The sequence below is a fragment of the Anolis sagrei genome, chromosome 3 (assembly GCF_037176765.1).
Source record: "Anolis sagrei isolate rAnoSag1 chromosome 3, rAnoSag1.mat, whole genome shotgun sequence".
NCBI lineage: Eukaryota > Metazoa > Chordata > Lepidosauria > Squamata > Dactyloidae > Anolis > Anolis sagrei.
This window is the reverse complement of record NC_090023.1, coordinates 89,222,021-89,239,031: the sequence shown is the minus strand read 5'-3', so window position 1 is coordinate 89,239,031 and position 17,011 is coordinate 89,222,021. Positions and strand designations below refer to the sequence as shown.

The window sequence follows — 17,011 nt, the reverse complement described above, 5'->3', positions numbered from 1 at the left end:
GCATCAAGGAACATGAAAGGCACTGCAGACTACTTCAACCAGAGAAGTCAGCCATAGCAGAGCACCTGATGAACCAGCCTGGACACAGCATATTATTTGAGAACACAGAAATGCTGGACCACACCAACAACCACCATGTCAGACTACACAGAGAAGCCATTGAAATCCACAAGCATGTGGACAATTTCAACAGAAAGGAAGAGACCATGAAAATGAACAAAATCTGGCTACCAGTATTAAAAAACTCTAAAATTATAACAGCTAAACAACAGAGAGGAAAAAACCAGGCACAGATTAACACCTCCCAGCAACAGATTTTCCCAGGCTCAGGCAGGCCTTCAAATGCTAATGAAGGTGATCAGCTAAACATTCACACCTAACTGCAGCAGGGAAGAGCTCCTTGCCCCACCCCAGCCATTCCACAGATATATAAACCCATTTTTCCTACTTCCAACAGACCTCACACCTCTGAGGATGCTTGCCATAGATGCAGGTGAAACGTCAGGAGAAATGCCTCTAGAACATGGCTCTATAGCCCGAAAAAACCCACAAGAACCTAACAAAGGTAAGTGTTGGGTTGCCAATGAACAAGAGTTTCCCTGAGAAACCAAGCTTTATAATTAACCTTCGGGTGTGTTTAATCTGTTTTAACCACGTGCTTATAAAAAATAGCATTGCTACTCTATTCAATTGTGTTTTGACTTTTGGAAAATAGGATTTTAGGGGACCTTTGTTCTGAATTGCATAGGCCGCTTTAGACCCTGTATTTGGAGAATAGTAAGATAAAAATAGAATACAAGAATGCCCCTTTCTGTTGGGTTGAATCCCATTCATCTCCTTGTTTCACATCATTCACTCAATGCAATTGTGATTCCACTTTAACTGTTGTGGTTCAGTTTTGTGGGATTTGGAGTTCAGTGATGGAGGGACAGTTAAAATTATAAGCTGGGGAGACCTGACTACAGACTCACCCAGGATTTCATAGAACATTGTGGTGGTGGTCCAAGTGGAATATAGCACTATAATCATATAGTATGAATGGCCCTCAAGTTCTTTTATTTGCAAGAACTAAAAAAAATTGATCTGCTAATCTTTCTGTTCACTCCCATGCCCTGAGATGAAAGCTACAGGTGCATCGTAACACAACTGGCTGCTATTTCAGTGATATTAGAGAAGCAAAACAGGTTTTCCTATGGAAAAATAGGAAAAATAGTTGCCCCTGATGATGAAAATGTCTTGTTGCTTGTTTGAAAAGAGCTTGTGGAGCACCTAAATGTTCATTTAGTATTGAGGAGTGGCCAGTATCCAGCTGCTTTTTTAATCTCTAAGTCTCTGTCCTGCTTTCTTATTGGTAATATCCCCCAAAACCATGTTTAGTGTTCAGCAGTCTATTATGCACAACACAGAGTCATTAAAAAGCAGTTTTCTCTGCATACACTGCTCACAAAAATGTTCTCTTCAGTACCCGTATGACCTCCCCCTTGCCCCATTTCCAATCTTGCAAAGAAAAGTGGGGACGGCATTGATACCAGTAGTTACAAGTGCATACCCGGTATTAACAGAACACTCTTGATATGCTCCTCACTGTCTTCACAGTGTATATATTGCACAGTTCATTATTTCTCCTGTACCTTGGTAGCAAATGATTTAAATCTATTTTGTCATACTGTATTTTATTTTAATAGGACTAAGAAAATAAGCCATTCTCCCCAGAATGGTTCATGGTAGTATACTGAGAAGAACATTGAGAGGGTTGCAACATCACTGACTGAAAGAAAATCATCACTCATGAGGAAAATTTAACTCAGATGCCACTTTTTTACAGAAATCATGGGATGTGGCATTTCTATAAAGAAGAACCAGGCAAACAAATCAGAACGAGGTAACACTTGTTGTTCTGTGCTATTGTAACTAAACAACCCCTTTGTAATATTCCTTAACTTGGAAGATTCTAATTTCACAATGAGCTGTTCCAGATAATGTAAATGGATTAGGAAGAAAGAAGCAATGATCTGGATGACATCAAATATAAGCTTAATCCATACAAGACAGAGATGTTCTTGATCAGTTGAAAAGCAGGTCAGGAAATAGTGATGCATCCCCTACTAGATGGGATTACACTCCCCCTGAAGATATAGGTTCACAATTCAGGGTTGTACTGAATTCAGCTGAGCTTGGAAGATTTGATTTCTGTAGTGGTGGCCAGGCGTCTTTGGGCCATTTAAAGCTAGTGCTTCACCTGTGCCCATTCCTAGTAATGTCAACTATGTTGGCACAGATTATATTTAAATCCCATTTGGATTACTGCAACCCAATCTACACAGACCTACCTCTGAAGAGTAGGCAGAAAGGGTCAGACTGTTGATTGGCCTGAGTTTTCTGGGTAATATTTTTTCAGAGAGATATGCCTTTGTCTTCAGTTGAGGCCGAATGTGATTTGCCCAAGGTTACCCAATGGGTTACCATGGATAAGCAAGGATTCAAACCCTAGTCTCCAGAGTCATAGTTCAATGCTCAGATCACACTTCTGGCTCTCATGAAGGATCATATTCTCCTAGTCCAGACTTTAAGACCTTCAGGGAGACATTTCTCTCACTTCTACCACCTTTATAGACACGTTGGATGACAAGGCAAGCTCTGCAGCTCCACCTTTAGAGAAGCCAACTGCGCCCGTACCTTGGGAAGTCTGACTTGGCCACGGTAGTCCACGCTCTGGTTACATCCCGTTTAGACTACTGCAACGCTCTCTACGTGGGGTTGCCTTTGAAGACGGCTCGGAAGCTCCAGCTAGTCCAACGCTCGGCAGCCATGATACTAACAGGAGCGGAGCGCAGGGAGCATACAACTCCTCTGCTGCACCAGCTCCACTGGCTGCCGATTTGCTACCGGGCTCAATTCAAAGTGCTGGCGTTGGCCTATAAAGCCCTAAACGGTTCTGGCCCAAGTTACCTATCCGAACGTATCTCTGCCTATCAGCCCGCCAGGACCCTAAGATCTTCTGGGGAGGCCCTGCTCTCTATCCCGCCTGCTTCACAGATGCGGCTGGCGGGGACGAGAGACAGGGCCTTTTCTGTGGTGGCCCCCCGGCTGTGGAACGCCCTTCCCATGGAGGTAAGATCAGCCCCCTCGCTGATGGTGTTCCGAAGAAGATTAAAAACTTGGATGTTTGAACGGGCATTCGGTTAAACAGTGCAATCAATGTGATGATTACAGGAATTGGAAAATTGGACGACGAATTGGATCATGATTCTAGTTATGAGATGCATTGTGTTATCTATTGTTGTGTTAATATTGTATATTATGCTTTTGTGGTTTTATATTGTATATCGTTGTTGATTTTTATTCTTGTTGTAAACCGCGTTGAGTCGCCTGTTAGGCTGAGAAACTGCGGTATACAAGTAAAGTAAATAAATAAATAAACCACATCCTTCGATTATAACTATCCCAGTTTGGCAGGGAAAAAAGCTTATGCTACACCTTCTTCCTCTCACTTAAAGGTTCTATAAGATCCTTTTGTGTTCAAAAGGAGCTACGTTTCTATTTTGTGCAGAAAATGCTGAAAGATCATCATAGGTTTGCAGGACATGTATGTGCTGAAAAATGCCCTCTCTGTCCACACTAGAGGGTCGGTTTAAGGTGAGGTGAGCAGACCTGCTATGTAGAAGGTAAAGGAAGTATACTGGCAACTTTAGCAAGAGGCAGGGCAGTTGATCCAAGCATTGGATCCAATCGGCTGAAAGCTTCCACTTCTTGCCGCTATCAAACAATCAAACATCTGGGACCCCCCCCCCCCAATTTTCATAGAACTCAACTTCAAATATTTAGATTAACCTTGTTAAAGTTCAACAATGCCTGTTTGCTATTAGATTTTCCCCATACCTCTTCTGAAAAACCCTTTCAGTTGTTCTGTCACAGCAAATAGATTCTGGAAATATTGACTATTCCCATTGGTCTGACTTCATTGATCAAGGTCTCTTGAGTCTTAATTAATTATATTTAAATTGTCAAAGCAGCACTTCTACTTCAGTGAGAATTGGAATAATGAAGTCAAGAGTGAAAGGAAGGGCAATTTTTCAAGAGGAGAGTATCCCTCTTCCTGAACTATCATCTTAAAAACAGGTTACTACTTGTTTAATAACATGGGGTGTGTTTACAGTCCAACACCTTATTTCAGTTCACACATTAACAGCTTCCACAGTCTTTGAATGTTTGATTCCAAATCCTGTTGTGACATGTTTACTGACTATTCACTAAAGTAAATCAGAAGCACTCATGAAAATATTATGGTTGCATACATTTCAAACAAAGTCTCAAAACAAAACACATGAATAAAAATAAAATTTTCTGAGAAATCACTCTGAAGATCCTGTGTAATTTTTTTCCTAGTAAATACTAAGCTCATTTTATCTCATTGAATCAGTCTGTAAGCACTATTTGTTTGGGAAATTCAAAATGTCTTTCCTCCAGGCACATTGTTGTGAACCAAAAACTACTTTTAAGTTGTGTCGAGAGAGTTATGAAGGTGTGATGAATCACCTTTGGTTTAAATCTATTTCAGTCTCGCTTCGATCACTTTCGACATTTAGAAAATGTATTTAAATATTTGAATTCTGTCCTGTCTCTAAAGGTATCAAAGAAATTCACTGTATAGTTAAGTCAATTTGACCCTTGGGTTCTCTAAGCTTTCAAAAGTGTACGTAGCCTTTTGAATGTCAGAAACAGCACTAGAGATTATCTCATAGGTTTTTTTTTAAAAAAAAAACAGAGCAAATTTTCAGAGGTTTGTGAGTGATTTTTCCCTTAACGGGGTGATGTGCACAGTCTTGAAGGTCACAAGAAAATAAAATATACAGACTCTGTGGCTGTATGTTTTCTTTCAAAGTCATGGGAAAACAGCACACATCAGCTGATTTACATACATAGTGCCCTGTAAGACAAGTTATTTGGCTCTTTAGATGCAACATTGCCCTAGTGGGCAATCCATGGTTAATTTCTGAGATTGTCTACAAATACAAGCTTTGTTTAATCTTGAAAACTGCACAATAAACTCCAAAAGAACCCAAGGATCTGCAGAATCAATTGTGAATAATTAATATTTTATTTCTGACCACCTTGTGTTTTATCAGTCATCAAAGCAGCCATCCTCATCCAAAGGTGGTATCGATCTTATGTGGCCCGGATGGAGCTGAAGAGACAATATGCTCTTAGCATCTTTCAGTCAATTGAATATGCAGAAGAACAAGCACAGCTACAGGTTTGCATTCTCTGCCATTTCTTTGTCACATTCCACCAGTAAATTGCAACAAACTGTGTTTATAGATTATGTTCTTCATATATTATCATGTATACTCATGTATGTCAACCTACTGCAATGTGCTCTATGCAGGGTTGCCTTTGAAGACTGTTCAAAAGTTTCAAGTAGTCCATTGGGTGGCAACCAGGTTTCTAACTGGAGCAGAGCATAAGGAGCACACAACTCCCTTGGTGCACCAGCTCCACTGGCTGCCAGTCTGCTACCAAGCACAATTCAAAGTGCTGGCTTTAGTCTATAGAGCCCTAAACAGTTCCGGCCGAGCTTACCTGTCTGAATGTATCTTCTCCCATGAACCATCTTGGAGATTAAAATCATCCGAGGAGGCCCTGCTCTCGATCCCACCCCCTTCGCAGGTGCGACTGGTGGAAATGAGAGACAGGGCCTTTTTTGGTGGTGGCCCCTTGTCTGTGGAACTCTCCCCAGGGAAATTAGATCAGCCCCCTCCCTCTTGTCCTTCAGGAAGAAAGTTAAATCCTGGTTGTGGGATCAAGCCTTTTTACAGTGATAGTGCAACAATTGATATCTGTAGGGGAGATGAGGATAGTTCATGTATATATCTACGTGTAAGCTACATTGGTTTCAAGCTAACAAACATCTGTATATTTGTATTTTAAGAGGACTAGATGTATGTTGTATGTTGTGTTTGCACTGTTTTGATAAGGCCAACTGGCTAATCAAAATTGTTATTGTTGTTTATCTGAGTACAATAATGAACAATTACATTTGACAATTGGAATGGCTCCTGACATACTCCTGGATTGTGTGATTTTAAATAACTATTTTAATTGATATAATGAATAATGAATAAATTGACCTAGGTCTTGGGGGTTGATATCTTGACTTCCATTTCAGTAAGGCAGTTAATCCAGTCCAGGTTTTATTCTCAGAACTTTAAAAGTGATATTTAGTTATTCTACATTGCACCCACCTTTTGGGATGAGACTTCAGAATGTTTTCATTTTGTATTTGAAAGTTTTTTACATAGTAAATTTAGATAGTAAATTTGATTTTACTATTTGATGCTATTAAGTATGGTTTGCCTTACTTCTTAACGAAATAGCACCTGTGCATTCAGCTACTTTTCAGCATTTTGTTTTAGGAGGAAGAAAGTGCTTCAAAGCTTACATAGGGCAGATTTTGTATGCAAGGAAAATCTTGGGCACTCTCAGCAGGAATTGTGCCCAGAGTTACAATTGCACCATTTAAAGGGCATTGCAAATGATGAATAAGCAAGAAAATAAAATGATTTCAAATTGCCAACTAAAAGATATGGATTTTTTCAGCTGTCCAACTTCTTCACATTCATGCTGAACCATGTGAATGAGTTTGATCCAGGTGAGTCTGAGATATTATCTATATATATAAATTTGTTAGGGGCATCCAACGAGGAAACAAAACTCAAAAACCCCCCAACGAAACTTAACCAAAATTCCCATGCCCATAACACAACCCACAAGGTACAAACATATCTACTCAAAATGAAAAACAACACAACAACACACTCACAAAACGGCAAAACAACAAAACTAAAAAAAACCCCAACGAAACAACCAAAATCCCCGTGCCCATAACACAACCCACAAGGTACAAACATATCTACTCAAAATGAAAAACAACACAACAACACACTCGCAAAACGGCAAAACAACAAAACTCAAAAAAACACCAACGAAACTTAACCAAAATCCCCGTGCCCATAACACAACCCACAAGGTACAAACATATCTACTCAAAATGAAAAACAACACAACAACACACTCACAAAACGGCAAAACAACAAAACTCAAAAATCCCCCAACGAAACTTAACCAAAATCCCCGTGCCCATAACACAACCCACAAGGTACAAACATATCTACTCAAAATGAAAAACAACACAACAACACACTCACAAAACGGCAAACCAACAAAACTCAAAAATCCCCCAACGAAACTTAACTAAAATCCCCGTGCCCATAACACAACCCACAAGGTACAAACATATCTACTCAAAATGAAAAACAACACAACAACACACTCACAAAACGGCAAAACAACAAAACTCAAAAATCCCCCAACGAAACTTAACCAAAATCCCCGTGCCCATAACACAACCCACAAGGTACAAACATATCTACTCAAAATGAAAAACAACACAACAACACACTCACAAAACAGCAAAACAACAAAACTCAAAAATCCCTCAACGAAATTTAACTAAAATCCCTGTGCCCATAACACAACCCACAAGGTACAAACATATCTACTCAAAATGAAAAACAACACAACAACACACTCACAAAACGGCAAAACAACAAAACTCAAAAATCCCCCAACGAAACTTAACCAAAATCCCCGTGCCCATAACACAACCCTCAAGGTACAAACATATCTACTCAAAATGAAAAACAACACAACAACACACTCACAAAACAGCAAAACAACAAAACTCAAAAATCCCTCAACGAAATTTAACTAAAATCCCCGTGCCCATAACACAACCCACAAGGTACAAACATATCTACTCAAAATGAAAAACAACACAACAACACACTCACAAAACAGCAAAACAACAAAACTCAAAAATCCCTCAACGAAATTTAACTAAAATCCCCGTGCCCATAACACAACCCACAAGGTACAAACATATCTACTCAAAATGAAAAACAACACAGCAACACACTCACAAAACGGCAAAAGAACAAAACTAAAAAAAACCCAATGAAACTTAACCAAAATTCCCATACCCATAACACAACCCACAAGGTACAAACATATCTACTCAAAATGAAAAACAACACAACAACACACTCACAAAACGGCAAAACAACTGAGCATGCGCATTGGCGCCCAGCCGCAAGTTCCCTGGCGCGCGCACATGGCCTTCCGGCCAACGTTCCCTCTGCGGAAACCATGCCCACTCCAAGCCCCGCCGCGCCGCTTCCCGCACACACACACACCCTGCCGCACACACACACGCAACCCCACGCTCCATCACTCCCCCCGCCGCCGCATACACACACGCAACCCCACTCCCCCCGCCGCCGCACACACACACGCAACCCCACTCCCCCCGCTGCCGCACACACACACGCAACCCCACGCTCCATCACTCCCCCCGCTGCCGCACACACACACGCAACCCCACGCTCCATCACTCCCCTGCCCCAATCTTACCTCCTTTTACTTCACGCCACCTCCAAACCCCACCCCGCCCCTTCCCGCCCTGTCAAAATCTAGGAAAGACAGGAAGGAAGGAAAGAAGGAAGAAAGAGAAAGGAAGGTAAAGAAAAAGGGGGAAGGAAGGAAAGTTAGAGAAAGAAGGAAGAAGAAAAGGAAAGAAAAGGAAAGATGGAAGGAAAGAAAAGAGAGGCAGCAGAAGAGAAAGAAAAAGGGGGAAGGAAGGAAAGAGAGAAAGAAGAGGAGAAGGAAAGATGGGAAGGAAGGAAGGAAGGAAGGAAGGAAGGAAGGAAGGAAGGAAGGAAGGAAGGAAGGAAGGAAGGAAGGAAGGAAGGAAGGAGGGAGGGAGGGAGGGAGGGAGGGAAAGAAGGAGAGAAGGAGAGAAAGAGGGAAGATTGGCCACAGCAACACGTGGCGGGTAAAGGTTGTAATTTCTATTATTATGATGATGCTATTGTTCCTCTGAGACCCTTTTAGGGGGAATGGGAGAGGTGTCAGGTCCCAGAGGCAATGCATTGCATTATTGTTATTGTTATGATGGTGGTGAAATAAAAGGAAATAAAAAGTGAAAGAAGGAAGCAAACAGGGAGGGAAGAAAGGCAAAGGAAGAAAGGGGGAGGGAATGAAGGAAAGAGAGAAGGATGAAACCAAGTAGTGAAAGAAAGAAAGAGGTAGAGAAGGAAGAAAGTAGAGAAAGGGGGAGGAAAAGGGGGAAGGAATAGGTAGGGACCTCTCTTTCATAATAGTCCAGATATCTACCTCAACTTTGATAAGTTTTACTATAGGCCACAGCAACGCGTGGCAGGGCACAGCTAGTATTTGATAAATTGATCTAATAAGTTTTCTAATTGACTGCTGGTGCGTATTTTGTATATAAAACCTACAATACAGCCAAAAGCTGTATGTGTGCAAATCATAGAATCCTAGAGTTGGAAGAGACCTTGTAAGCCATCCAGTCCAACCCCCTACCAAGAAGCAAGAAAATCACATTCAAAGCACCCCTGACAGATGGCCATCCAACCTCTGCTTAAAAGCCTCAAAATGAAGGAGCCTCCACCACAGTCTGGGGCAGAGAGTTCCACTGCTGAACAGCTCTCACCATTAGGAAGTTCTTCCTAATAAATATAATTTCTTGTGCTTGCATCTATAGCTATTCCAGGAATGGCATGCTCTGATACCAGTGTTTGTTTCATTACACTGAAAATCTAAGAAGAGGTAGGCATATTGAGTCCCTGGGATCCATGAAATCCCCCCAGTCCACAAAGCAATAATGAGAGAGGATGCCTCTGTATGTGGAAGCCATGACTCATCAGGGCGTTGGATTAGAGGTCTCAACATTTCAATTTCAATTAGATGGGTGACTAGATGTACAACATTACATATGAAAATGATATAGGAGTATGAGAATACCACAAGATAAAGATGAATCCATTTGTGTTTTTAAAAGGTGTAGGTAAAGGTTTCCCCTTGACATTAAGTCAAACTCGGGGGGGGGGGGTTGATGCTCACCTCCATCTCTAGCTGACATTGTCCATAGACGCCTCCAAGGTCATGTGGCCAGCATGAGTTCATGGAGTGCCATTTCCTTCCTGCAGAAGCAGTACCTATTGATCTACTCATATTTGCATGTTTTCAGACTGCTAGGTTGGCAGGAGCTCATCTCGCTCCCCAGATTCGAACCACTAACCTTTTGGTCAGCAAGTTCAGCAGCTCAGTGCTTTAACCCGCTGCACCACAGTTACAAAAAAAGAGCATCGAATGGCATTCTAGACTGCATCAATATAAATATTGGATCTATATCAACAAATATAGATCTCATTGCTTAGATCTAATCTGGAGTTCTAGGCACCACAGTTTAAGAAGGATATTGACAATCTGGAATGTGGTCAGAGGGGGAGTGATCAAGATGAGAGTGAGGTGATAGCAATGGGAAGATGAAGTAAGCTTCCCCCCGCCCCCCCTGCAATTCTTTTGTTTAGGACCAAACTGACTGATTTAGGTTACAAGAAAGGAAATTCTAACTAAACATTAGGAAGAACTTTTCAACAGGAAAAGCTGCTCAAAAGTGAAATTAGGGACTTCCAGGAAAAAGTGTGGAAGAGAGCAGAGAAAAGTGCAGAAGGAATAGAAACTGACAAATATCACTTACTTCCCATCTACTGGCTGAACCATCCTGAGTGAACTTCTGCTTGGGAAACTCTCCCACTGGTGGAAAGCTTATAAACAAATTCTAGTTGTCATTGGCATGTTTGCTTTCAACTATATAAAATGAATAGCTTTTCTGGTTCTTTTACAGACATTAAGTCCCACTTTGTCTCCATTATGGGGGATTACAACATAGCAAGCTCAGATCCTGCAATGACAGAGTATGAAAGGAGAATTGAGGTACCCGCTTCCTACCGTGGCCCTCGTCTGTGTTTTCCCCTCACAGCTGCTGACATCAATGCCCTTCTTCAGGCATTCAAGCATCACCAGGTAAGTTCTGACTATTATGCGGGCAGTACCTTATTTCATATTTACAGACATCTATAAGTTGCTTAGGTCATAATCATAAGAGGATGATCAATTGAGAAAGAAGGCTGCACAAGTTGAATGAGTGTGCGGTGAGGAAAGTAATTTTTAAACAATTATTATTGACATCCTGAAAAGGATGAAATATTTGAATTTTTAAAAACGAAATTTTATTTATTTCAAAAAGAAGAATAGACATCATTTTCTCAATAAACTATATTCATGAGTTCTATGTATAGTATAATTAGCTTTCATTACCCTAAACAATGTCATTTTGAAATGGCCAGACCTGGCCTGGGTTAAATACTATTTCAATTCTTTTGAAAGGGACTTAACTAATGCTCAACCAGTTTCAGTAAAGTTTTTAACTTCCAGTGTTTCAGAATCTTCCTATGCTACTTAAAAAAAAAGGTTATGATTTTTATAAATGCAACTGTTAGTAAATGTTATACTTATTCTGTTTCCTAACTTAGGGGAAAGGGGGAACCTTGCAAATCTATTTTCAGTCGATCCTGTCTGTCTGTCTATCGGTCTGTCTATCCATCTATCTATCTATCTATCTATCTATCTATCTATCCATTCATCCATCAATTTATTTGTTTATATATGTCTGTATGCATAGATCAGTGGTTCCCAACCTTTTTTTGATCAGGGACCACTTTGACCAGGAGCCACTTGACAATATTGACCAGGGACCACTCTCCAACATTAGTACCAAAAGGGTTACAAATCAGGTTTTGAACAACTTTAGATTCGGTTTGGTTATTTGGGGTTCAGAAAATCGCATTGGACAGGCCACATCAGCTCTAGTTTCTGATACAGAACATATGCCATCCAGTAGCTGCCATCTGCTTGCCCACAGAAAACCATATTTAATAAGCCTCAGCACTATACGAGGGTTTTGTGAGACCAATCACTCTTGTTGCAATGGTGTAGTAATGGTGAGGCCTCGGACCATATTTTAGTTCTTGTGGACCACTAGTCATCCACGGACTATAGATTGGAAACCACTGGCATAGATAGATAGATAGATAGATAGATAGATAGATAGATAGATAGATAGATGATAGATAGATAGATAGATAGATAGATAGATAGATAGATAGATAGATGAGCATCAGCATGGATGATGTAGTGGTTTGAGTGCTAGATGACTCTGGATACCAGGGTTGAACCGTCACTTGATCATTAATTCTCATGGGGTGACTGTGGGCAAGTCACATACTCTCAGCCCCAGAAAATCCTGTGATAGCTGCACCTTAGGGTTTCCATAACTTAGAAATAACTTAAGGCACACAATAACAAAAACAACAACAGCATACATCATAATGAAAATTATACAATTTTCCCATGGATAGCATTATTTCGTATACATAAAGAATCTGCATTTCTACAGCATTATAATTATATTGCATGCTTTCCTCCTTCTTCTACATGTCAATCTGTCCAAGACTGATATAGAAAACATTGTATAAGGCAATTGAAAGCATTATTGTAAATATTCACAATGCTTAAAATACAGGACTTCGACATTTACTTTCCTGAGTGGAATCACTGCAAGATGGGGTTGGGGCACACATAACTTTCCAAATGGACTTCAGGTTCCATCAGCCACAAACAACATAACTGATAGTGAAGGATGATGGAGACTGTTACCCAACAGTATCAGCCAGTTACAAATTCCCCCATCCAATGATATGACCAGCCTTCCTCAGTCCAGCACATGATGTGTTAAACTACTCAACCAAAATCAGCCATCCAAAATACTCTGTCCTGTGATGACAATAGGACTTAGAGTTTAGCACAGTTTGAAGGGTGCCAGGATCAGGGAGGGCTTTTGGTAATAGATGTCTTCCAATGGCAGCTTGTAATATCTTGTTTCTTTCTCTGTCTCTACACAGCAGCTCCATGCTAGATATGTGCTTCAACTCTTTCACGAGACCAGAAAGGTCCTTCAGCAGATGCCAAACATTACTCATCTATCAACCTCTTATGCCAAGGAAATCACCATCTGTGGTAAGCTATGAGCACCTTTGTACGAAAGACATAGCACCAGGGTGACATCTAGGTTGCATTTTGAATTTGCAAGGTCTCTTATGGCAGATGATGCCTTTGGAGCGTTAGTGCCTCCCCGCCACCCTCCATCCCACCCCGTTCTTCTTGTATTCCCCTTATTATCATTTTTTTTTAAATTTAAAAAAGACTGATGACTCACCCTCTGGCAAATATTTTAAGTATGCCAAATGTTTCCTCCCACCTCTTTTCTGTCAGATTTGCTGACTTAATCAGTGATTAAGTCAGGCAAACTTTTCAGAAAAGAGCTGCTTTTCCATCTGTAAAATGCTGCGTTGTGTGGTAAATAATTTCTTTCACCTCTAGCCTTCCCTCAAGTACTCAAACAAATGCTTCCTGAACGTGATCCTAATGAAGGAAATGCCTCTGCAATTACACTTATTCTGAGACCATTAAATTATCCTCCATTATGAGAATAGGACAAAAATCAATTGGAAGTTAGTGTAGCTGTTCAGTTTTCTAATTCATGAAATGTGATTCAGCATGCTAAACTCCACCTTGCCCTCATACTCACATTTACATGGTGGACTGTCCCTTATATAAAGGTTATGAAAGGCTTGTTTCAGACCTTGATACCTTAGTTTTTAAAAATATTTGGTTGCATCTGGCTTTCCCATTTGTCAAGAGTAACTACCCGTATATACTTGAGTATAAGCCGCCCCAAATATAAGTCGATGCATCTATTTTGACCACAAAAAATTGGGAAAACGTATTGACTTGAGTATAAGCCGAGGGTGGGAAATGCAGCAGCTACTGGTAAATTTCAAAAATAAAAATAGATAACAAAAATTACATTAATTGAGGAAATGAGATAGGTTATATGCTTTTGAATATTTACATAAAACTGTAATTTAAGGTAAAACTGTCTAACTCTGATTAAAACATTATTCTAACCTTCTTCAATATAAATATGCTTACATATCCTTCCAGTAATAATGAAGGGAGTAAAATAATAAATGTACAATAATAATAATAATAATAATGATAGAGTAAAATAATGGAAATGCAATAACAGTAATAATAGAGTAAAATAATAAATGTCATAATGACTATAATAAATAGAGTAAAAGAAGAAATGTAATAATAACAATAATGATAGAGTAAAAGAATAAATGTAATAATAATAGAGTAAAAGAATAAATGTAATAATAACAATAATAAATAGGGTAAAAGAATAAATGTAATAAAAATAATAAAAATAGCAGAGCAAAATAATAAATAGTTTTGACTCTAGTATAAGTGGAGGGGGGCTTTTTTCAGCCTTAAAAAGGGACTGAAAAAATCAGCTTATACTCAAGTATATAAGGTATTTAATTATGAAGTAACCAATGTTGCTTATAGTTTTATTTTAGAAATCTGAATGCTATAATTATATACCAAGCTTACTGGCCTACCCACCATGCCTTTACCTCCACATCTACAATAGAGCATAAAGCAACATTATGAGCCAAAACACCAACCAATGCTTGGTTTTCCTCCTTTGCTATTTAACGAGGACACCACTCTGTAACTATAGAAGTAAGCAAAATCCACCGTTTTACTACAAAAGAAGTGAAATTCCTATTATGTTTCATGTAATGGGCATATAGCTTTATTGCTGAGAGAAAGGAGTAATTCCAAACAGTTGTTGAAAGTAGTTGTTTCTATGCTTGTTCTGAGGATTTTCATACTGGTAAAGTGTATATTTATACAGTATGTGTGTGCAGGAGAATGAGAGAGGTTCTTTTTCTTGTGGTTGTGGGATTTTTAAAAATATGATCCTTGAAACCGTGGATAATAGCAACCCCTATATTTTGACTATACTTTGTTCATAAGTAGGCCAGAAAATAGCACTGTAGGCTCTACTGAGTCCATAAACTCTTCCAATTGGAATTGTTTTTGGAGTGTAGGTGTAAAATCCATGGAACATAGTATAAAATATTCTAATGTAACTAACAGATAGTAATGGAAAGCCTGGAAGATGTGAGGTAGATACTGTGGGCACTACCAACCTAACATTAACGTTCAGAATAGCTGAAGAACAAGTACTGAAAACACACTGGCTGAGATTTAAAGCTCCCTTGTAGGCAAATCTTTATTTCCTCTTGTTCATCCTGCTATCTGTTCAGATAAAGATGTAAGCACCGCTTTCTACCTGCAAAGGAGATTGTAGCAGTGTCAGGGCCTCCTGATCCACTGCCCTTGATTTCGCTACTATAAATTATGGATGAGAGCGTGATACTTGGGTTTCCTGGAGGAGGTTGGACTGCATGGCAGAATAAATATCAGATTATATTTAGTGCTATAACTGGAAATCAAGGGAACAGCTAGAAAATGGAATTAATTGTGCTGCTACAGGTCCAGGGTGACACCACATTTTAATGAAAGCTCATTTAAGATTCAGTGCAGCAGTAAATAAGGGATCTTGCATATATATATATATATATATATATATATATATATATATATATATAACTTTTATGTAGTTCAGAGAGTTCTGGGGAATAAGCAGTGGCTATGCATACAAAGTATAATAATTCCCCAAAATGGTGAGTCCTCTGGTTTGGATGTTTTCAGAGATAAACATGCCTTTGCAAATCAATGTATCTGTATCCTTCATGCACTATCCTTTTGTGCACAATTGGAAGACCCACTAAGAGAGCCTTTTGTCTCCTATGAATTACAATTACTCTCAAATGCTTTTTCAAATCAAAGTATATACGTCCTTCAATTGGTGTCCTCATTTGCAAAATTGGAAGAGAATCTTAATCATGAAGAGATTTTAATCCTTCAAGCAAAAAATGGTGTTTGTGGCCAACCATGTGATTTGTGACAGATGAAAGTGCATTTTTTCCTGAAGTGCAGGCAAAAATGTGGATTACCTCTAAAGCAGGTCAGTTTCATGTCTTGCAGCCCCTTTCAATTGGCTTTATTGATATATACAGTGTTCCCTCACTTATTGTGGGGGTTATGTTCCAGGACCACCCGCGATAAGTGAAAATCCATGAAGTAGGGATGCCTCCCCCCCCCAACTCTCTCTCTCCTCGCCCTCTTTACCTTCCTCCTCCTCTTCCTCCCTTCCCGCCAACAGGCCCGGACTGGGCTGCTGTTGTTCCAGAAGTGGCAGAGGAGGCACTTCATCGCCGCCTGGGCCTCTTGCTGCCACTTGCCACTCTTCTTCCTTCCTCACCCTCTTTACCTTCCTCCTCCAAGCGCCGTGGGGTCCAACAAGCGTCAACAAGAGGCCCAGGCAGCAATGAGGTGCCTCCTCCACCACTTCTGCAGCAGGAGCAGCCGCAGCGCCCGCAGGAGGAAGGTAAAGATATTGAGGAGGGAAGAAGAGCCGCCCCCAGAGGGATAAAGAAGAACTTCTTTACCTTCCTTGTCCTCAGTGCCTCCCTTCCTGCCAATTGGGTTTGAGAGAGAGGGGGGCACCTCGTTGGCAAGAGGCCCAGGTGGCGACGAGGTGCCTCTCTCTCTCTCTCATTCACTCAATCGATGGGAAGGGAAGCGTCGAGGAGGAGTGAGCCTACGCTACCACTGCCACTGACAGATCTGCATCCAGAGCGCATTCGCGGGGCCTTTCTACTCAGCATTCCCTCGCTACTGTACTTGTATATTTTAAATTCATTTTTTAAACCCACAAAACAGTGAGTCCATGGAAAGAGAACCACAAAGTAGCGAGGGAACACTGTACATTTAAATAGTCACATGCAGACAGGTTTTCCTAGTTTTGTGATGACCTCTTGGTGTGATGAAAATTGTAAGCTTTGATCCTCAGTTTGCCATCTATGTCTAGGCTCTGCTCTCTAAGCCACATACAAATGATTCAAGGAAAAGTAACTCTAAAGGAGGGCCCTACTACACAGGCTTAAAGTCCGTCATTGCTTCTGGATTAGCCTGAGGGATCGAAACAATGCATCAAGATAATCTGGTTTTAATCTGATAATCTGGTTTTAAAATCTTGCTCTGGGTT

At 40.2% G+C, this 17,011-nt stretch overlaps 1 protein-coding gene across 5 annotated transcripts in view; it reads left to right on the top strand.

The window, feature by feature from the left end:
• Positions 1-17,011, top strand: part of PPEF1 (protein phosphatase with EF-hand domain 1) — a 53,972-nt gene that overhangs the window by 13,132 nt on the left and 23,829 nt on the right. For 4 of the 5 annotated variants that reach the window (XM_067466787.1, XM_067466785.1, XM_060770058.2 and 1 more), the window contains 5 exons: positions 1,686-1,882; positions 5,127-5,254; positions 6,598-6,649; positions 10,769-10,947; positions 12,885-12,999. In XM_067466787.1, coding sequence (XP_067322888.1) covers positions 1,831-1,882; positions 5,127-5,254; positions 6,598-6,649; positions 10,769-10,947; positions 12,885-12,999 — 526 coding nt within the window. In that variant the 5' untranslated portion in view covers positions 1,686-1,830. The remainder of the gene's footprint in view (positions 1-1,685; positions 1,883-5,126; positions 5,255-6,597; positions 6,650-10,768; positions 10,948-12,884; positions 13,000-17,011) is intronic. The other variant, XM_067466786.1, reaches the window with a different exon arrangement.